Source organism: Rhinolophus sinicus, chromosome 6, assembly GCF_057876585.1.
Source record: "Rhinolophus sinicus isolate RSI-liver-muscle chromosome 6, RSI-T2T, whole genome shotgun sequence".
Lineage (NCBI taxonomy): Eukaryota > Metazoa > Chordata > Mammalia > Chiroptera > Rhinolophidae > Rhinolophus > Rhinolophus sinicus.
In genome coordinates, this window is record NC_142506.1 from 24785061 (window position 1) to 24808784 (window position 23724).

General features: G+C 36.6%; 1 protein-coding gene across 2 annotated transcripts in view; it reads left to right on the top strand.

The window, feature by feature from the left end:
* The window catches only part of ANGPT1 (angiopoietin 1), a 266059-nt gene that overhangs the window by 126736 nt on the left and 115599 nt on the right, over positions 1-23724 (top strand). For both annotated transcript variants that reach the window (XM_074316347.2, XM_019750655.3), the window contains exon 2: positions 21300-21455. In XM_074316347.2, the coding sequence (XP_074172448.1) occupies positions 21300-21455 (156 nt within the window). The remainder of the gene's footprint in view (positions 1-21299; positions 21456-23724) is intronic.

Here is a 23724-nt window from a genome sequence, read left to right on the forward strand (position 1 = left end):
ACACAAAACAAAATGAAACATTTGCCTGCCCTAAATCACAATAGTGCAGTTGAGAAACCCTATTTATACTTACAAATAATTGAATGATAATCCTAGCATCATCAAACAAGTTAAACTTTTTTTTTTTCTGAGAAATTTCAGTTTTGGTCCATACTGCACTGGTATAATACATTTATTTTCAGTTGTGAAATCTTTATTTCGGTTTATAATGCTCACTGAATTCTGAAAAGTCAGAACTTAATTGAGTAAACAAGTGTCTTTTAGAAAATTAAAATAGCCAGAAGAGCTGTAAATTGGAAATTCCTCATTTATGTCTTTGAGTGAATTAGTGCAATGAGAAGTCATTGTGGGGAATGGCACACCTGAGTATTGAATGCCCTGGTAGAAAGGGTGAGGGAGCTGGAAGATAGCAGGAGACTCCTCAGCACCAGGAGACGTACATTCCAGAAGAACGATGGTGCCTAGTTTGGCCTACTTTTCAAATTTTAAAGACTAACCCCACATTAAGCTACAAAGAGTAGCGGAACTCACTTATGTGATTTTTCAATTCCCTTCTCTTTTCTAATTCAACTTCAAGTAGGATGTGCCAGTCATTTTTAAAATAGCCAATGATTGGGTTCAAGTAAAAGCTGCTGATTAATTAACAGATTGGTTGTCAAATTGTTAGATTAACTGTTTGGGATTAGGAGTCTCGATGATATATAAATTGCATCACTAGCTGCTAGGTTAAACTGTACAGTTTGACTTGAAAGCTTCATGATAAAGCATCAGATTTCCTACACCATTCATGATTTCGTTTTCTTTCTTCTCTCAATTTCTCCAACCTGATTATTCTGTTACCTTTGGTCTGCATTTTTGCTATTAAAGATGCTAGGTAACACATAAAGACAAAATCTTATTGAGTTAGCATACTGCAAAGTTTAAGTTGTAAATATTTGTATTAATGTTTTATTGTTGCCCAGCAAATTATGCCAAAATTTACTAGCTTCAAATAGCAAACACGTGTCATCTCATGTAGTTTCTGAGAATCAGGGATGAGGGAACAACTTAGCTGAGTGGTTCTGACTCGCCATTCTTTGTGAGGGTACAGTCAAGCTATTGGCTGGGGCTACAGTCTCTGAAGACCTGAGTGGGGCTGGAGGACTCATTCGAAGCTCATTCACTTGTCTGGTGGCCAGAGGCTTCAATTCCCCACCACATGGATTTCTCCATGGGCCTGCAATAAATTTAATTTAAAAAAGAAAAATAAGTCTTTTATTACGTGACTGAAGTGGCTTGAAAGCACCTAGGATGTGGACTAGTAGCCAAAAGTTTCAGCCCCACTATCTCCCCTCTGTAGGGAGGGGAGAGGGTCTGGAGATTGAATCAGTCCCCAAATGCTAATGACTTAATCAATTGTGACTATGTAATGAAGCCATAAGAACCCAAGAGGATGGGTTTCACAGAGCTTCAATGTTGGTGAATACATGGAGATTTTGGGACAGCGGTGAACTCCGAGAGCTGGTGTCTTTTATCTAAAGTGACATGTCATCTGTTATGCCAGGGATACGCACCCTTTCCCACATCTTTTCCATCTGGCTGTTCCTGACTTATATTCTTTTACAATAAACCAGTGATCTAGTAATTAATATGCATCTCTGAGTTCTGTGAGCAGTTCTAACTAATTGATTGAATCCAAAGAGAGGGTTGTGGGAACGTCTTATGGATGAAAAAGGGGCCACATACTAAACCTGACAAGCTCAGGGGAGGCCAGCATGGCGGGCCTTACAAACTCAGAGACCCAATGTAACCACATAGGATGGTCTGAACATAAAACGTCCAAACTAAAAGTGGGTCTTGGCAGGTAGTCAGGTCCTAGGCCTGTAGCTTCCTTGACAAAGGTCAATCTTTACCTTAAGTGTGACTGTTTCTGTCTTTTTTCATCTAAGATAACATGCCTTTGAAATGTCAGAGGAATCTTCTGTTCCAGACCCCTCAAAGCACAACTGCAGGCACCAGAGCACAAGATCACAGAACCCTTCATTATCTTGTTGTCTGCATAGCACCTTTATATGCTCTAAATGTTAGTAACTATCCTGTACCCACCAACGTAAACAAAGTATGTATCTACTTTGCCTTTTTATCTGATCCCAGAGATTACCCTGCTTTGCTTTCTCCTGCCCCCTTAATCTACCACCAGTGGATTTCATGTAACCTTTCTTACTTCTCCTCCTTTTATTTATAATGTATAAAATAAGCTGCAAAACTGCCATTCTCCAGAGCATTTTCTCAATCCACTGAGATTTTGCTTCCTGGCAATTGTCGGTCAGTTTGGCTCAAGTAAACTCATAAAAATTCTCGACAGGTTTGGACGTTTCCTATGTCAACACTGATTTGTAGCTACTTGGTCAGAGTGTAGGTAACAATGTGCGTCGGAGGGGTGTCGTTGGAACCTCCAATCTGTAGCTAGTTGGTCAGAAGCACAAAAAGCCTGGGCTTGCAACCGGCATATGAAGTGTGTGTGTTTGGGGGCGGGCAGTCTTATAGGACTGAACCCTTAAGCTTTGGAATCTAATGCTATCTCCAGGTACATAGTATCAGAATTGAGCTGAATTCTTGGACACACTGTTGGTGTCTAAGAATTGCTTGTTGGTATAGGGGAGCCCCCCACCCCCACAGTGGAATTGCGTCTGGGAACCCAATTTAGCTTCCAATCCAGTGTTCTTAAACTGAACATAATGACTATTAGGCTGTGAAACTAAAAATTGGGTTGAGTCAAATATTCTCATACAAGGGAAATAAAATATCAAAGTTTCAGAAGGTCAGAGACCTGGGTTTTATTTACTGTGTCATTGGAGTAAATGTTTCATGAGACTTTTCTTATTTGTGTGTACACACAAGCTGGTGTGTGTGTGTGTGTGTGTGTGTGTGTGTGTGTGTGTGAGAGAGAGAGAGAGAGAGAGAGATTTGTTCCTTGTCCTGTTTAAATTATTTCTCTTACTATGGATCAGTAAAGAGAGAGAGAGAGAGAGAGAGAGAGAGAGAGAGAGAGAGAGAGAACCACCACTCTGACCTAAATTTGTTACATTTGTGTTTTCTCCTGGGGAGAACAAACCTTATTCTATTCTAGTGATTGTGTCTCCCTCAATGTTTTGGAAATGGGAGTATTTTAATACCACTTTGTTGGAGAGCCTCTTCCTGATTAGAATCGTATTTAAAAATGAAATCCCAGTGTGCGTAGTGCCATGACCTTTTCGTTACACCATTAGACATGCGCAGGCGAGGACAGGGCTCATTGCTTCCTGCCCAGTAGTTAGGTTGCAAATACACTAATGGTGAGCATCAGAGGAAGCTCGGGAATCTCAATGGACTTACTTGTTTGGAATCTTTTATATAGCAAGCATCCATAAGGGCTATTTTAGTTGTGTGACTAAATAAAGAAGTCTTAAGCCCCTGAGTTTTATGGAATTCTAAACATCAATCTGTCTTAAAAGAGGCACTGCTTGTCATGGAAGAAAGAACCATTTGAGGACTTCCTTTGCCAAGTTTGCCAAATGTCCAGTCGTGAGCCATACAAGAAAATTCTCTTTTTATTGTTTTAATGTTAGATTTGATTTGTCTTAAATTTTTATTGATAGTTATTATCAATGGCTTGAAATGCTTCATCTTCAATTTATCATTCATTTTATCAGAAAATAATATAAAACTTGAACACTTACAATATTGTTCATTTCCGGGTTCCTGTTATCTTAAGTAAACTGATTAATTATTTTATAATGAATAATTTTATATGTTAATTTATCACCTTTTAAATCATAGGTTCAGTGACTTGTATTAACTCTAATATTTAAACTGTCAAAAAAAAAAGACTCCCCCCCGCTTCTACAGTCTTCTTCCAATCATGTACTCCCCTCCCCCGACCCATAGTGTTTTTATCAAGGACATCTGGAAACTTTATGCACTGCAATCTTTCACATTATCCATTGCAGGGCTAGCAATTCAGAGTCAAGTCATCATCAAAATCATAATTATAGATAGTTCTGTGTTAAAATTGCTCAAGGAGAACTTTCCCTCTGAAGGTTTGAATCAACTAGCACATGTTGTACAAGAGATTTACACCCTGTGGTCCTAAAGTCTGGAAGAATTAGTGAATATATATAATAAATGGCTTCTGACACTACATTAAAATACAATAAAATATTATTACCTGTTCCCAGACATTTTGGCCATCCTATAGTACATAGATTTCTGAGTTAGTATAAACAGGAAAGATACTTACAATTCTTTAAGAATGAAGATTTGCAAAACTCTTTAGCATTAGGCAGGCATTAGTATCAGGGATGGATACTATGATGTAATAAATCCTTTATCTTTGTATGGCTATGGTTTAGTTTACAAAATATTTTCATTTTAACTTTACAAAAGTGCTTTGACATAAGTATTATTACATTTATTTTACAGATGAGGAAACCAAGGCTCAACATAGTTAAGTGACTTCTTCATAGTCACAATGCTAGTAAGTGTTAGAAAGCTAGGCCTCTAAGAACAAATCCCGCATTAATGTATTTTTTACTCTCCCAACAATCTCTTATAGCTTCAAACCTTATTCCTTTCCATTAGAAGCTTGTTATTTTATTTTTCAATGTAGCTATGTTCATGATGTTTCTTTTTTAATCTTCAAGCGATCATATGATGTGGGAACATTATTATTGCCATTTTCTAGTTGCAGAAGTTGGAATAGAGTGGGAAAGCAACTTATTCAGTCACACAGATGATTAGTTGCCAGTCTAAAGCTGTCAGAGTCCCCACTGCTTCCTCTTCTGTTTCATACACTGCTTCTTCTTATATGTTACTTCTCATGTGGCTGTAAATTTCAATTTGGTGAAAGAAATAATACAATGCCTAATTTTAACTGTTAATTGACTTCTCATTTTATATATATATATATATATATATATATATATATATACACACATACATACATACATACATATATATATATATATACATCTGTATAGTTATTTATATATATATAATTATATGTAGTTATATATAATATAATTACATATATCGGTGCCAAAAAAATGTATACAAGTGGCTGCTTTGGTCAACGTTGCTCAAGCAGTAGTTCGCCGTAATCAGAAGTGTCTGGGCGCTGATGGTAACCACTTTGAGCACCTCTTGCAATTGCAGAAGTCAAACATGACTTATAATCATCTTTTGTTATCAGTATATATTGAGTATTACAATTTTAATAGTTTTTTCTTTTCTTAAAATGAGTATGCATTATTTGACACCTGCTGTATACCTATATAACTACAAAACTACATATATATAACTACATATATAACATATATAACTATAATATCTCTCTATATAACTATATATAAATATATACATATATGTGTGTGTATATATATATATATATATATATATATATATATATATATATAAAATGAGAAGTCAATTAACAGTTAAAATTAGCCATTGTATTATTTCTTTTACCAAATTCAAATTTACAGCCACATGAGACGCAGCATATAAGAAGAAGCAGTGTATGAAACACGAGAAAGCATTAGACTTTGACAGGTTTAGACTGGCAACTAATTAGCTGTGTGACTGAATAAGTTGCTTTCCCACTCTCTCTCTCTATATAGTTATATATACATATCTATAGTTACATCAGATAATTTACACTTCTAATAGATTTTTTTTTTAATTGGGGAAGGGGAACAGGATTTTATTGGGGAACAGTGTGTACTTCCAGGACTTTTTTCCAAGTGAAGTTGTTGTCCTTTCAATCTTAGTTGTGGAGGGCACAGCTCAGCTCCAGGTCCAGTTGCCATTGTTAGTTGCAGGGGACGCTGCCCACCATCCCTTGTGGGAGTCAAGGAATTGAACTGGCAACCTTGTGGTTGAGAGCCCACTGGCCCATGTGGGAATCAAACCAGCAGCCTTCAGAGTTAGGAGCATGGAGCTCTAACCACCTGAGCCACCGGGCCGGCCCAAGATTTTTGAACGGCTTCTCTCAGCTTGGCTCCAGACCAAAGTATAAGTATCCATTGTTTGCATAGCATGTTATAGCTGACCAAGTGTTTTCACTTACGTTTCATTTGATCATTACAACAAACTTATGAAATAACTGGAACAGGTACAGTTAGCAGGATGGTTTTACTGATGAGAAGTATGTATCTCAGAGAAGTAAAAGACTGTGAAGTTCACATGGCTGCTAATTGAAAAAAAATCACTCAAGTCTCCTGAGGATACATTCTTGGAGCTCTCCACAGTGCTACACTAAAGATAGCCCATCATTTCTAAGGATTCCTCCTGCCTAAGGATTCCACCTGCCAATTCGAGTTCAACAAGACCTTTCTCCCACTTTGGAAGAACTCAAGTAGACCATAAGGAATCTTAACTTTTGATATGAGAGACCCTTACCCCTGGGTTGATAGACATAGTGTGTATTTGTACAGTCATAGACTCTGGATTTAGACAAGGTGGGTGAGGATTCTGATTCTGCTGTGAGCCCTATTTAACTGTGTGTCTTTGGGGAAATCACCTGTTTTCTCTGACTCTCCATTTCTTACAGATGAAAAAATTGTGAGAAAATAAATGTGATTTCCTGATATGATGATGCTTTTGCAGCAAACTCACTTAACTTTTTAATATAACATGTCTCATGTTATGGCATGAGAATCATTGGTTTTAAGAAGTCAAGAGTATAACATTCTAGTACATATAATGTTTCAGCATCATGGTTTCCTGGAAATAATAATGTTGATATAATTTTAATATTAAAAAGGTCATGATGAAACTGAATTCTGAGAGCAACGAGTCCTGGGTAGGACTGCACCTCAGGACAGAAAAGAGGCTGATAAATCATGTGCTCTAATTATGTTTGTGCTCAGTCACATTGAGTTAACTGAGAAGATCTACCCAATTCTTTCTTCTCTATGAGTATATGGAATAAAATTGTCATGGATTTCACAAACTTGAGGTATATATTTCACAATCTTGTACAGGCTATTTTTATTCTAACAGTTAGCACATTATAATGATGTTGTCTATTTATATACTTGTCTTTCTCACTAGACAGGGACGAGGCAAGAACTATCATTTGCATCTTTATAGTTCCATGGCACAATGCCTGTTGACATAGAAAACATATGAAAGTGACTTGGTAACTGTTTATTGAACTGTGTTTATCTCATATAAAAAAGTATATGAATGTATATATTATATAAACAAGCATAATTACATACCCACATCTGTGTGCGTGCCTGTATGTCTTTGTCAATATCTAATCTACTGTTCTGTAAACTTACACCTACTTATAATCCATAGCATTTCCAAGGGGAAACAGTTGTAGTCTACTACTTAATCATATATATGTACTCTAATGAAATATTCTACATGGATATATGAATCTGCAAAATTTATGTACATATATTTAGCTGTAAGTACAACTTTACTTTTAACAGTTAAATTTTTCTGAGCAGAAATTATTGGGCTCAGCAGTTTCAGTTTTGATACAGTTCAGCACGTTTTAATTTAGTAACTCAGAAAACATTTGTTTCCAAAAGAAAGGATTGTTTCAATATTATTGATGACATTTCGTTGGTAAGTTTTTTTAAAATCATAATATTAGAGTACACTCTATGAGAAAAAGTTTTCAATGTGTGTATATGAACATTCAAATAAGTATTTACCTGAAATTTGTATTTATTTGAAGGTGTGATGTTGTAATGAACAGAATCCCAAGCATGATACTAACTAACCCATATGCTATATGAAGATGGTATCTCTAAATGAAAGAAAATACTAATACTTTTCAGCAAGGATAATTAATGAGGCCATAAATAGCACATCATCATGGAGTTGAGGAAAGAATAAGTCACTTTGTCATATAAAATAATTACTTTATGCTCAGTTTAGGAAGGCCTCAAAGGGGCCATTACATATTGACCCAATTATTCTTTCAATATTCCTAAACATGATAGTGGTGAAGGGGAATTTTCATTTTAGGGGGAAACAAGTGAATGAAGAGGGTTTTTTGTTTTATTTGTTTTTTTAACACTGGAAGGTAATAGTCAAATGTTAGGTGCATTTATTTCCCTGTTGCCCGACCCACCCACCCTCAACCCCACCTAAACAGGTGGCAACTCAAATGTCTTTTGCCAGGGTGGCTTACCTTACCAGCCAAAAGGGCCAGGAGTCTCACGTCCAAGAGAGTTCGGAGCAGTGGCTAATTGGAGACTTCACATCCTGGCTAAAGGCTTGACGCTACTTAAAAATAACATGCTAGTCAAACAGAACACTTCAGCTGGACAGATTTGGGCAGGAAACAGCCTGTTTGTGCACTAACCAAGCAGCTGATGCTGACTGAAGTGGAAAGAGAATCGAGCTGGGCATCATGCAGACTTCAGTTTGAATACCAGCTGCAGCATTTGGGCACAGTGATCCTGGTCAGGTTTCTCAATTTCTCAGAACTTCTACCTACTCCTTGGTATGAGAAGGTAACATTATCACTTCCAGAGGGCTGCTGTGAGGAAAGATTTAAGGAAGTATATAAAAACCTTAGCTCATTGGCTGATACATAGGAAATGCTCAACAAACAATGCTATTGCCATAGGCTTTCTACAGAACAGGATAGCAGTGGATGAGAAAAAAACAACAACAAGCAAACAGAACCTGTGGGGCACATCTGTGGATTACAGTGGTGTTTCCCAAGTTTGCTCTGACCAGGCTGCCACAAAACTGCCAGACGTTTATAAGTTTCCCATTGAGTGAATGCATTCTAAGCACATTTCTTTCTCTCATTCTTTATGTTTTTTTTTCCCCTGAATATAAAACTGAATTATCATTTTTCTTAAAGAAAGTGGAAAATTTCCAACCATTGCAGAAAAAAAATCACTTGTATTCCCATCAGCCAGAAATAGGCACTGTTCACAACTCAGTTTTTTTTTTCTTTTTCCAATGCATACAAACGTGTCTGAATGCACTTACCATAATTGACAATGTGCTAAATATATCAGTCTGTATACTAATTATGTTGAGCAGAAAGTGTTTTTTTGTTTTTTTAAGCCATGTAAAGCTGGTACATTTTAGTCAATTTGTACCTTAAAATCTAGACTACACAATCTATTCAATGGAAGAATGCCTAGGAAGTCGAGAGGTCTGTCTTTATAATTGTTGTCATGGTTATTTAAAAATCTTAATGTAGTAATTTATGAGAAGGACTATAGAATCCATTTTTAGTTCTGTTAACTGTTCCTTGTTTCCCTTTCCTTCTCAACCCCCTAATTGCTCTCTCTGGGAGTTAAGTATTTGCCAAAGATAAAAATTATTCATATGGATTCTGGAGATACAGTCCGTAAATGGGGGAAGATTCATCACACAGTTTCCCTTCTGTCCCTTAGAGAAGGATTCCTATGAGTTTTGTGAGAAGCTGAAGAGTAATTTGTTCCTTCTTGTGACACAGCTAGAACTCAGGGTAATGGGTCTAACTAGCATTTGTATTGTTCTCTTCAGATTAAGTCAGGCCTTGGGGTACAAAACTATTTTATTAACAGTTAAGTTTACTAAACCTAACTCTATCCCTTAATTTGTAACAAAACTATATTGCTAATGTTTTTAAGTCTCAAAAATATAATATTGATGAAAAACTTAAAAGAGTTGAAGGAGCAATACAATAAAGTAATGTTGTGTAAATCTTGAAAACATACTAAATGATACAGTTTATTATTTTGGGTATATACCTATGTAGCATAAGTCTACATCAACTTCAGGATAATTATAGTGTGTGTATGGAGGTGCTTTGATTATCTATGCAACATTTTATTTCAAGTTCAAAGTAAATGTGTCACAAATGACATCTGCTAAATCTTCATGGTAGTATCATGGTGTCTATTATCAATATTTCATGATTAAAAATACTTCTAAGATTCCAAGATTTGGACTTTTCAATCAATTAGACCAGCCTTCTTTCAGTTAGTGAAAAATAGGAGGTTTTGAGTGGTCATTGGTATTTGGGGACAGGGATGAAATCAGAAGGAACACTGTGAAGTGATCTACAGCTCCTAAAACTTAATAGACTAGTGAGTCTTTAAAATGGACTTTTATAAAATTCCTCTGGCAATATATGTGGTAATGGGAGCAAGCAATATAGCAGTTACTCATGCTTACTAGTTTAATTCTGTCTTCTGGTGTGTGGTTAATTCCAAAAGACTAATTCATTGTAATGTTAATTTGGGCTCCATTCCAATAGCACTTGAGATGTAACAAGCATCACAAAGGCACAAAAATGGTCTTTGTGAAGGAAGAAACAATGCTCAGTGTCTGTAGGACTTTGATCAAAATGAGGAATAATAGGGATTTTATTTCATTTATAAGATGTCAGCAGTCATTGTCCCTTTCTTTTGCTTTGAATGACTATTTCCATCCTAATAATCTTTCCAGTACTTGGACCAAGGGTAATTTAAATAAGTACTACTCAACAAATATTATTCAGGAAAAATTAGTCAGACCTCACACATAATGCTTTGGAATGTTTATTATACAATGACGTTGACAGTTTTATGCCTGTACAAACTTATTGTACATTCCATTGAGTAATCCCGTATTGTAGAGAAAACACTCTCTCTCGCTCTCTCTTACTATTAATTTTGCCCTGTTCAAACAAATGAAAGTTAATTAAAAAAACAACAACACATAAACTTAAGAGATACTACAGAAGAGAGGAAGACAAATAGAGCAATTTTGTTTGAAGAAAAAAAGCAACATATATAGAAAAGTAATAGCCTAAAAAGTCAGAACGTTGAACAGAGGACTTTTATTGGAATTAGGTCAGATTTTAAGTGCTAATACCTTGCAATTTCATATGAAATACCAGAGTAAAATGATGGCAATTTTCTATCTAGTAATGATATTTCTGAAAAATCTATAAATCCCTTAATTATCAAGGCTTTTGAATTTCTGTTACTGAATACCTTATGTCACTTGCTGAGTATTTAAATTGCATGATTTGTCCTGCAGTGTTTCATTTAATGTAGAAGGCTTTCTTTATAAGATGAACATCATAAGCTACTCATTTGCATTTTTCATATGAGAAAAAAATGTAGTTTGCTGAAGATGTTTCTGAGAATTATCCTGTGGCGAGTCTCTTAGCCCTTCAATCCCCCAGAGCCTACTGTCTGCTGGGGTGGTCTCTAGTTCAGATGTCAAAGCTTTCTTTTTTAAACTGAACCGGAATATATTTATATGCAGCATTCATGGGGTTAAATTTCATTCTAGAAAAACAAGAAACTAAAAAGCATTAAATTAAAAGAAGATATGTTTCTAATATCCTATTTGAAACAGTATCTTCTTTATTTAAAAACAATGTGTACAAAGTTGCTTTGTGGTTCTTTCATTTTTTTCTGTCATCAAAATATAAATTCATAATTTGGCAAAAAGGTTTCTCGGTTGTTAGGCAGAACGCTGTTTAATAGGCATTTTCTATAGCGATTAAATTTGACATAAAATGTAACTCATCCAAAGGAAAGTGATGCACTGGTTATTTTAAATGGGCCTTGTATGAAATAAACTACAATGAAATGAACAAAACCACAAGGTTAGAATGGAGAACCTGAAACACGTAGGTTGGGAGTTTGCAAATATATGTGTGTGAGAGCATATACGCGTATGTACAAGTAAATACGCACACACGCACACATACACATATATGCAGTTATGTGTTATTAAAGGGATGAACTTTATGCTTAGTGTATTTGAAAATACGATAAAGTGCAAGTAAATTATCTACCTAAATCTTCTAGATAAACCTCACATTAAAGATTCAGTAGCATGCCTGTACTCTTGTATGCGGCTGCGATGGTGTGCCCTTGCTTCTGAGTGATTTTTCTGTTGATTTCCTGAACAGCACATTTCAGGAAGTGGTCGGGAAAGTCATCTTGCCTAAGCAAGCACAGCTCCTTGCATGTTGTCATGGCCCTTCTGGCTTCCTTGTATATCCACTCATCCTCCAGGTTTTCCAGGCCACATTTTTGGGTATTTAGGCAGACACAAGAAACGCCCTCCATGCTAAATTCATTTGGGACTTCCACTGGAAGACTTTTTTCCTTCATTTATTTGGAGAATTCATTCTTTCCTTCCTCCTGCCAGGTCAGGAAGGCAGGCAGGCAGGACATTTGTCCCATTTCTGCAGCACTTGTAACACACTTGCATTATAAGCAGTCTTGATATCAGAATTCAGTTTTAGTCGTTCTTTTACTGTAACTGTATAGCACAGTGATTAAAACATAGTTAGTTTTCAGTGTGTTTACTGGATTTTACTTAATTCAAATAATTGGCCATAATAGAGATGAGTGACAAAAGAAAAGTAGGGAAGATAGTCAGACAAGATGGGGTTATGTGCTCCAGTAAGTTAGGATATTTGTCTTCAGAACAATCTACTTTTGCATCATTTACCTTGGCCCCATTCACCAAAACGTATCATTAATAATTGGCAATATGATATTTTGTACTTTTAGGAGCAAAGGTAGCTAGGCTATGCTCACAGTTGGAGGCTTTTAGTATTTCCATACACAAGTTCATTCATTCATGCATTAATTTCTTTATCTAAATATTATTGAGGACTCTCATGTACAAGGCATTAAGTGATGCCAAGCTGAGCAAGGCAGCACTTGCCTTCAAGGAGCTAATGGTGTACTGGAGTGGTGGGAAATGCTAACATGAAAAAAAAAAAAAGGCACAGGGTGCTCTAGAAATACAAAGGAAGGGTATTACAGAGAGGACAGTCATGAAAAGTTTTGTTGAGGAGGAAAAGCTTGAACTGAGTATTGAAAAGCTGGACTTTGCCCAGGAAAAGAGAGAATGAGGTAGAAAAGGACCATATCAATCAGAGCAAAGCCCTGTGCAAAGGCATGGAAGGGAAAGAAAATAATGCATGTTTGGAAAACTGCACATAATTTGGTGTGACTGCAGCCTAGGGTACATGTAGGCAGAGGGAAGCTGCGTCCAACTCATAAAAATCCTTCTGTACCGATTACGGAGTTGTGACTTTGTCTGCAGGTAGTGGAAGCCACTGAAAGAGTTTAAGCAGTGGCATGACAAGGCCAAATTTGTGTTTTAAATAGATCCCTCTGGTTATGCCATGGATGATGGATTGGAGGAAGCAAGTCTGGAGTCAGGAGACCAGTTATAGGGCCATTAACAAATCCAGAAGAAAAATGATGAGAGTCTGACCTAAGTCAGTGCCAGTGAGGATAAAGAGATGTGGTAGGGAGCAAGGGAAGTGGGGCGAGGGATGGGTCTAGGCACCATTCAAGAGACAGAAGCAACACAGTCTGACTAAACGTAAAAAATGAAGGCAAGGAATAGTCAAGACGACTCCTGTGGCTTGGATGAATGGGTAGGTGGCGGTGGTGCCATTTATTGATACAAGACACGTAGGAAGAAAGCCAGGTTGTGTTGATGAAAGACAAGGAATATGTTTTGGACAGAATGGTGCCTGGGGATTAAGGGAATCAGAAATTCTAGCTCTTTATCTTAAAACAGATGTGCCTGCTCTAGAGACTCGATTCAGGGCTTTTCTACTGGGTTCGTATATCATTGTTTCCTAACTGCCATTAAGGATATGTGTTATGTATTTTATAGACATAGATATATACATCCATATTTTACTTTTCTATCATAAATAAAAATGAAAATCTTGCAGACTCTTGTACTTTATTTTATAAAGGAAGTTTTCAGTCAAGTAATTTGAGAGCTTCGGGCGAGACATTATAAATAGCCTAATCCAGCCTTTTACTTCATAGATGAAGATCAGAAACCTAAATTGTTTAAGTGGCTTGCCCAAGTTCATGGAGTAAATCAACAGTATTACCTAGATTAGAATCCAGATAACCTGACTCCTGGCAAAGTGTGCTTTTTATATACCATCTGCCTTTAAAAAACGCAAAGGGAAAAATTAAGCAGACACTTAGAAGTATTTTTAAACTTCCATGACTCACTTTATCTGGGTGAGAGAAGGTGGGTGTAAAAGAGAGGTGCCAAGGTAATAAAATGTGCTTTGGCACAGGAGGCATTTCTTTTGAAGAGAGTCTGTCTTTCTTGGGTCCTGGCCCACATCTGGGACACTATATGGCAACTTTCAGAAGCCACAGATACGTGGTCTTGAAGGAATTGTAACCAAGAAAAATGATCGCAGAAGAATTTGTTCATATGGGATTTTTCTGGTGTGCCCTTGGTAGCTTAGCTTGTCCATCTGCCTCAGAGGTGGTGTTGCTACTTCTCCATTGGAGGCGATGTAACAAACGTCCCCTCTCATTATTAATGTCAGTAGCTGAGAGCTTCTCCCTATCAAACAGAGATAAGAATATTAACAGGAAGAAATGTAGTCAGAAATAAATTCCATTTAAGTATTCATTCACCAAGTCTATTGAAATGACCCACTTATGTGTTGTCTGTTTTCTATAAGACAACTCTTTGTACATGGAATATCTAGCACCAGGCTTAGGATGCATTTATCACATATTTGCTAGGACTGGATTGAACTGATACAGGGTTAATAAGCTGAACTAAAATTTTAGAGTCCGGTCTTGGTTTGTGGCTACTTTGTGGGGTGATGTGTGGGAAGAATAAAATCAGGGATGTTGAGGCTCGGTGACTGAGGAGCAGTTGGTGGGCATCAGTGCTGACAAGCAAGGGAACCTGGGCCCACCCTCCAAAACTGATGGTGATGAATTGGTGTTGTGCAAGAGGAGCCATCAGAAGTAAAGCAAGTACCAAGAAGCAAGGAATTGGGAAAGAAATGTGGGGTGGGCCCAATGCACTCGCCATCAGGTTGTGGGCTCAGCTGGCTGATGGTATCCTGAGTTCCCACACACTGAGCGGCCATCGCCCGGCATCTGACATCAATTAGTTTTTTCACCTTGCTTTCTATAACCTCTCTGAACCTCAGTCACCATGTCTATAAAACGAGATTCTTGAAGCTCATAATATTTTATGTCTCCTCTAGCTCGCTCATTCTAATGGTTTTCTTTCTTCTATAAATAGTCAGTGTTCCTTCAGACACCAACATGAGAAATGGGATGCATGTCACATGTATCAGTACAGAAACTATTTTAAATGTCAGCTAAATAGATCTGTTGTCTAAAGAGACAATTATACTTCTCCAGTTGGTAAAAGAAGCAGCATGTTGGGGGAACCTAATAATAGAAATTCCTGAAAATAACATATTTGGCCTTAGCCTTTTTTTTTTTTTTTTTATAAAACCATAAACCTAGTTTTTCAATATTGCCACTGATTTATGAAACAATGACATTAGATAAAACCATCAATGTTTAAGGCATTTTTTGCATTGTTTTACCTTTTATTGCTTTTCCATATTTATCCTTTTACTTTATTTCATGGCTGTTTTGCCATAACTGAGTAATACCATATGCACCAACATTCAACTAGCGTCCACTTAATCTACAACATATTTTAAGAGAACAATGCCTTTGTCAATTTTTATAGGGCTTACAATGCTATTTTCTTAAGAAATACATGGAGAAATTCTATTTTATTTTTTTGTGTGTGTGCTTTAAGATATGCTGTCATTTAAGAGATCCCTTGAAGTGATCTCTTGAAGTGAAATGATAGAGTATTAATTTCACATGCAAGACATGTGATAATCTCACACAGATTTTGGTTCTCATGAACATGAAGTAGCAGAAGTTTTGACGGCTCAGTAAGAGAGCTATCCCAAAATTCTCTCTCATAATAGAAAGTGATAGCATTACTTTATCAGTCATTGGTCAAAAGACATGGGTAAGTAATTTATAAGTGAACTACAAAAGACTGATATTCTTGACTTCTTAAAAATATATATTTTTTCTATTTGTAATATATTAATCCTATTTGTAATACAGTTGACTATATATTGGCTTTCTCATCACCTATAGCATTTCCCAGGATATAATAGCCAGCAATCAGCATGAAAATGATAAATAAAAAGCTGAGAAATTATATATCTTTGAACAAGTGTTACATCATCAGTTCTGTAGCCATCATTTAATATATTCCCTGCATGCATGCTCTGTGTTACCAGAACCTGTCTGTGAGATTGGTGGTAGTATTGTTGTACATGATGGGTGACTGCCCTTTACAGTGGAGTACTTACCTGTGAGGCCATCTAGATACTTTCCATGCAACATACCAACTCTTCCGCTGACTTACTCTGCGATCACAGACAATTTACTGAACTTCCATGAGCCAGTTTCCTTAGCAGTGAAATGAAGAAAATTAACACAGTGCCTACTGTGTTTCCCCGAAAATAAGACATAGCAGGACAATCAGCTCTAGTGCAGTTTTTGGAGCAACAATTAACATAAGACCCAGTTTTATTTTACTATAAGACCAGGTATGATATGATATGATGATATGATATGATATGATATGATATGATATGATATGATATGATATGATATGATATAATGTAATATAATATAATACCGGGTCTTATTTTATTATAAGACTGAGTCTAATCTAATATAATATAAGGTATTACAATTCATTTTTGCTCCAAAGGATGCATTAGAGCTGATGGTCTGGCTAGGTCTTATTTTTGGGGAAAGAGGATAGATTGTTATAAGGAGTCCATGAGCTACATATTTGTAAAACTGGTATGTACCTAGCCTTAGTAGAGTGTTAGTGTGTTGTTGTTGTTGCTGTTGTTATTCCATTTGTTATATTTTATAATAGTTTATAGAAATAGAATAGGCAGAAGTAAATGAAAATGTTATAAATTACATACGAAGAAAAAAGGGTAGGAACTGATGACAGGATTTTTTAATGACCCATTGTATTAAAAGTGCTGGCAAAGTAAACTTTCCACGTACTGGGCCCTAGAGCCTCTCACCTCACCTCAAATCATCTTAGCCTCCAACACAGTGAAGCAGAGTGAAATAATCACTCTCTAATGATGCATGTTTTTCTCAAAGGAAAAAGTACATGAATTCTCAGTGAGCTAGCTAAATATGAAATGAACCAGTCAATTCATCAGTCCATCCACCAGCCAACCAATCCAACAACAGAGTAGTTCCCACAACTCTGAGGCTAGTGGAAGAAACGTCAGAAGATAGATTTGAGTCCTGTCAAGTCATCTAAGGTCTCTGACCATCCATTTCTTAAACCATAAAATGGAGTCAGTACTCCCCTTATAGGTTGGTGTAAGATTCAAATCAATGTGTATGAAAGCTCTTTGTAAACACTAAATCAGTTAAAAATGTAACATTATTTCCTTGCTTAAAAATCATCATTTATTGTTCATTATCTCATTTCAAATCACGTCCTACATCCTCTTTATAGTATTTTGGCTAATACTAATAAAACTCTGGAGTGAGACACCGAGAGTGACAGTTCAGTCACATAATTGTATTATTCACTTTGGGAATCTCCTCCTTTATAACCCATCAGCTCTTGAGCTCAGCAACTTCTAAGCTTAAAATTTGCATCTTCGATGTTTATAAAATATTGAACCTTGAAATAGCCATCATTGTCTGTAAACATATTTTTAAAACCAGTAGGGAATATGTAAAGACATTTAAATTTGTTGCAAAACTTTCCTGAACTTGGCTGATAGGGCACAGCAAGATGGATTTCATAGTTATACATCTACAGAGGAATGTGTAGAGATAAGATGAAAGTAGTCCTGCTTATTAATCACACATTGTATATTTGACTTCTGCCTCCCTCCTCAGCCTTTAAATCAAGTACATCTGGTTTTTGCTACTTAAGTGTGCCATTACCTTTTGCATTAAAAGGCAGTTACGCCTAAAGAACACAGCCCCATTTGATTAAAAAATAATTAGAGTTGTATTTATGTTACTCATCATGGCAGCCCAAATAAGAATTTTAGTGTAGGTTGGAGACCTATTTTATTTCTACAGCAGGGTCAGCAGAATTGGGAGGCTCTTTGTGACGAATGCCGGCATAAAGCAGTTATTTTGTTTTGCTGGTGTTGACTTTTACAGTTAAAAAAAGCCCAATAGTACAGGATGGATGGATGGATGGATGGATGGATGGATGGATGGATGGATGGATAGATGATAGATAGATAGATAGATAGATAGATAGATAGATAGATAGATAGATAGAATCACACAGCAGCTGAACTTTGTCGTAATCACCCTATGCAGAAGTGTCTTCCTCTGCGGAGACTGAGGCACATGATTATTATTACACCCAGAGCAAGTCAAGCCCTGGGAACTAACTCCTACTAACCCACTGCATAAGAAATTGATGTATAAATATCAAACGGATTGTATCAGAGCTCACTGATTAGTGAATTCTTTCTCAGGATAGAAATTTACATAAGAAATAAAGTTGTTATTTGAAATTTTTTGGTAAGCAGGGAATCTGACATAGCAGAATAAATTTGATGGACTAAATTACTGGTACTCAAGGAAATTGTCATTTTGCGAACAACATAAGAAGCTTGCACCAAAGTATAAATTAAATCGTCAAAGCATCACTTTCTTTATTGAGAAAGTCTTGCTATGATATGTATATGTATATGTATATGTATATGCATATGTATATGTAGATATGTTGTATAAGTTCACTAAACAGTGTGCTTAGCAACACTAGTTTGTATTCTGCCATTTATCTCATGGCTGACTGTTCACAAACATTTCTCATACAGGCAGTTATCCTATGGACCACACCTTGAGAAGCACTGGTCGTTGCCTGAATCAGAATTCCAGTGACAGGCTTTTGAAAATATATATAGTTTCCTAGTGAGACACCCTTGAAAATTCTGATTCAGAGTTCTCATGTGTTGCACATCCATCGGCCTTTTTAAAATGTTCCCCATGTAGTTTTTTAATGAACATACAAGGTTTAGGAGCTACATAATGAAATGCATGAAGTAGTTAAGCAGTGTAAGCTGAGTAGGTTAGAGGTTGTTAAGAACATGGTTGGCACTGCATTTAAGTTCTTGTTTCTTCTTGAGCAAGTTGTGAATTTTTCAAGCTTCAGTAGTCTTACCTAGAAAGCAGCTATAAGGCATACCACATAAAATTGTGAGGTTTAAGTGCCACTATATTAAAAAAACAACAACACTTAACTCAGTGCCTGCCACATAGTAGACAATTGACAGATGTCAGCTATAAACAACAGTTATCATCTCCATGATGGAGACTTACCTGCCATTTTTGAGAATATGCACATTCATACACAGCCCCTAATTCCCTGGACAAGCAAAACATACGTACTGCTAATGTTTGCCTCTGAGGCTTTCCTTGCTCAACCTCCATCTATCTATCATCTATCTATCATCTATCTATCTTTATGAGTTGGCCTCATTCTTGGGCTGGCTCTGGTATTGTGATGCAGTGTCAGGCATATATGCTACCAGCCTACTAACCACAGAAAATGAAGTTCTTTTGTGAAATACTTTGACAAAATCCAGAACTGAGACAGTGGCCTTGCTTACAATATCTTTCTCTTGAACTATTCACTCTCTCTAAGTAAGAGCAGAGCATCCTGGTTTCCAGGCTCAAACATGTACCCACTTCTGAATCGAGGGTCAGACAACTTCACTTGAACCATTTGTTCTGAAGGGGAAAGATAATCTCCCCAAAGAAAGTTAAGGGATGTTATTAGGAAAAGGGGGAACATATGATGCAGAATCCAAAATAACAGGTGTTTGATACTCTGACCCACCCTCCTTTACCCTTCTGTTGTTTAAATGTGTTCGTTCAATAAATAAATAAATAAAGCCAACATTTGGTCTGGAGACCTTACATTTTAAGATAATTTGCAGATATTTATTCGAATCTACTTTGTATTGGTTTTATAACAAATATTTATAGGTTGAACTATTTCCCCTACATCTTATTTGGGAATAAAGGATGAAGACTTACCTTATAGTGACCAAGAACAAAGTCAGAATGTATTAATAACAGTATGAGTTTGGTTCATTTTCTTTAGCTTGGGTCAGACTCATGTTTGATATATAGAAATAAGCAAGAAATGGCGTTAGAAGGTCAACGGCCAAAATTTCACCAAGGGGAATTTAGTTTTAGACTATATTTGTTACAGGACAATAATGTTACCATGGATTATAAAATAATGGATGTACTATGGTTCACTAAAATAGTAGGAATCACATAGCTGTTAATGATTTGAAACTCAGCTTGTGAAGCACGACTTGGCAGAGCTATCAAGTGGTTAAGAGGGTTGGTATGAAAGTTAAGGACTTCAACACTCAAATCCAAGTCTGGCTGTTTCTGTGGTGTGTGGCCTTGGACCTGACTTCTCTGGGATGCAGTTTCCCCATATGTGTAATTGGATAATCAAATGTAGTCACCATGCAGTAGTGGGGGAAGATTCAGGCACTGACAGAGAAGTATAGGCTTCTCCGGCATTTTTCAGGCAGTGCATGTGCTTGGCTTTATTTTTTCAGATGCCTAACACACTGCCTCATAGTAAGTCACTTAGTAATTCTTCTTGGCCCCTGTGACATGCCATGTAGTTTGTAACCATAGTATTCTCTAAAATGGCACTTTAAATAAGACTAAATGCTACCCAAGGCAAGAAGGGCAAATGCCGCTTTATGGGCAATTCTTCCAGTGTCTGTTTTTGAGTGTACGAAAGAGCAATGAGAACAGTTTTAGCTAGCTCTGAAGCTCTGCAGCTCTTTTCCTACATTGTTGCCTATACTTTAATATTCCCTTAAAAGCCTGTGTTTTAGGCATCTGCCCTCCCCCTCTCCTCCCTGTCCCATTCCCCTAACTCAGCATGGTCTTTAGTTTTCATTACAGAAATGGAAACAGGAGGCTGAATTTTTCTGAGATGAGTGGTTGCTATGGTGTAATGGAAAGACCAGAGAACCGAGATTTAGACTTAAATTATCACACTTACTCTGCTGCGTTCTTGTTGGGTGACCTTGGGCTCATCATTGACCTTCTCTGATTCTGTTTCCTCAGCTCTAAAATAAAAAGAACAGTGAGGCCATCTCTGCCTGACTCACACATCTTTGCCGTGAGGATTAAAAGAGATGATGTCAAAAGCAAGAAAGCACTATCCAAGTACAAACTGTCATTATGACTGTGATGAGTGCATACATGTATCAGTGTATTAGCAGTTTGTTAGCAACTGGATTCCTGTGTGCTCGGCGCCCATTTTCCTAAGTCCCGAGAGGCAGAGAGGATCCCTGCCAGATGGCTGATTGGCCAGCTGGGTCTCGTTTTGTCATTGTAAATATGTATTACATGCTCCAACTGAGAGGCTTTGCTTATAATGCAGTATGCTTTGTCCTTTATCTCTTGCAGATTGAGAATTACATTGTGGAAAATATGAAGTCGGAGATGGCCCAGATACAGCAGAATGCAGTTCAGAACCACACGGCCACCATGCTCGAGATAGGAACCAGCCTCCTCTCTCAGACCGCAGAGCAGACCAGAAAGCTGACAGATGTGGAGACTCAGGTAGGCCCCCAGGCCAGAGTCGAGACATTCTTAACTGGGGACGTTTTCGTATTTTTCCTTTAGCTTACTCCATAAACACAGAGCATATTTCAGCACTGGGATTGGGGAAATATATACATTTCTGTTTATTGGTAATAACAACAACTACCTGACCTGCTATGCGTGGTTTGTTTTTTTTGTTGCTTTTGTTTTTTTTGTTTTTTAATTAAATGAGGGTTGGTATATTTAGCTTTGTATGTGTTTGTAAAAACAGGACTGGCAAAGGACTTAATCACCGTTTCAATTCAAATAAACACTGCAGCTACCAGCTATGATATGATGTGTGTCAAACAAAATAACCATTTGGACCAATTTGGTGCCTTTGATGTACATTTTTGACCTGTCCTGTTTTGTTTCTGGTAGTATACTTTAGCCATAATGGCACCTGCAGAGGTTTTGTACATTCAGTGGATAGGAAGGGAAACCCCAAAGGAACTAATCAGAAATGCATAGTTTTTTGTCCCCATGATTTTATGAGAAGTCAATTAATACTCTTTCTGCATACACACACGTGCATATATATATATATATATATATATATATATATATATATATATATATATCCTTATGGACAACATTTATGTACAATCATATTTATATACAAATTAGCAAAATGCCCTTTACTTATCACTGTCAGAAACCTACCATCACTTTTTAGTGAAAATATCATTTTCAATGACTAGAAGATGATCTCTTAGTATGCTTTGAACTATGAAAATCATTATTTCAGTTACCATCTGGTTTGTGGAATCAGGTGGTTTGTGGAATCAAAGCTGAAATAATACTATCAAAAGATAAACTGAGGCACATTAAAATTTTCAAGAGTTTGTTTGCATAAACATCAGTTAGAATCAGGTTTGAACATGGTTTGAACTAACTGAACATGGTTTGAACTCCACTGCAGGAGATAAGGGAAAGGATTGAATAGAAAAGATGCAGGAAGAAAGCAAAGCAATTATTTGATTGGCTATAGCTTAAATGTTTGCCTTATTTGGGAAAGCCTTGTTGGCTGCTTATGACTGGTTTTCCTTAAGTTTTGTTTTCTTGGATTTAAGTACGTTAACTCTGGCTTAGGTTTTGGTTTCCTTACGTAGGCTACCAAGGCATTAGAGCCGTCTCAGTCTAATGGCTTTCTCTAACATACAAATTTTAAAACAAGATGCACCCTTATTTCTATTTTATTTCATTTGTATTAATACCATTACAGATCATGTTGCTATTTAAAGAGAAATAACAATAATAATGTATGTGGATAGAGCATTTTATGTTACACAAACCACTTTCTCATGTATAAATGATTTTTAGGAAAACCATTTAGAGTTGCAGGAGGTCAGAAAGTTTGAGTGATTTTCTCACATTGATAGAGCTAGTGAAACAGATCTGGGGCTCAAATTGAGGCATACTCATTTCTTTCCCTTTCTGTCCCCTTTGATTAGTAATACTAATAATTAACTAATTGAATGAGAATGTAAATGTGGATTACATTGGAGCAATGAATCACATAGGCTTTGGAAAATATTTTTTGATATTTTGATGATAGCACACTGTCATCAGATAACCATGGAGGATGGGGAAGGGAAACTACATATTATAACTAAAATTATGAGGCTTTACGTGATCATTTATCATCACAGTAAGCAAGCTTGGTGATCTATGAACATTGGCCTCTTGTGGTATAAATATTATGAGTGTATTTTCTCTATTTTTTTTTAGAACAGAATGCTCCCTATCTCCCACAAAGAATTCTACATATTAAAAACTGAAATACACAATTAATATTACCCTACTTAATAGAACATTTGAAATTTTTATGCATTTCTGTTATAGTAAGTTTAAAGACATACATGGCTTAGTTCTGTTTTTATATTTTCATCCAAGAAAACTTCTTGAGTTGCTTTTGTTCTCTTTCCACCCAGGAGTTGGAGTTGTGGGGGGGAATTCTCATTGTCAGCATAATAACCACTGTTAAGATACATCCTGTGTCAGATTTTAAGAGATAACTTGTTCACATCCTTAAGGCTAAGACATAAGTACTTTGTGGAAAATTGTACAGAAAATTCACAGGAAAAAAACCTATTCCCTATATGGAGCAGCTAAAACTAAATCATCAGTAAAGGCCAATGGAAGTTTATTAGTTGCACCAACAAGAATTTTAAGATAGCTGGAACCTCAAAAACATCTCAAAAATCACAAAGCCATCAGAACTTGCAAGGAGAGGAAGGCTTCGAAC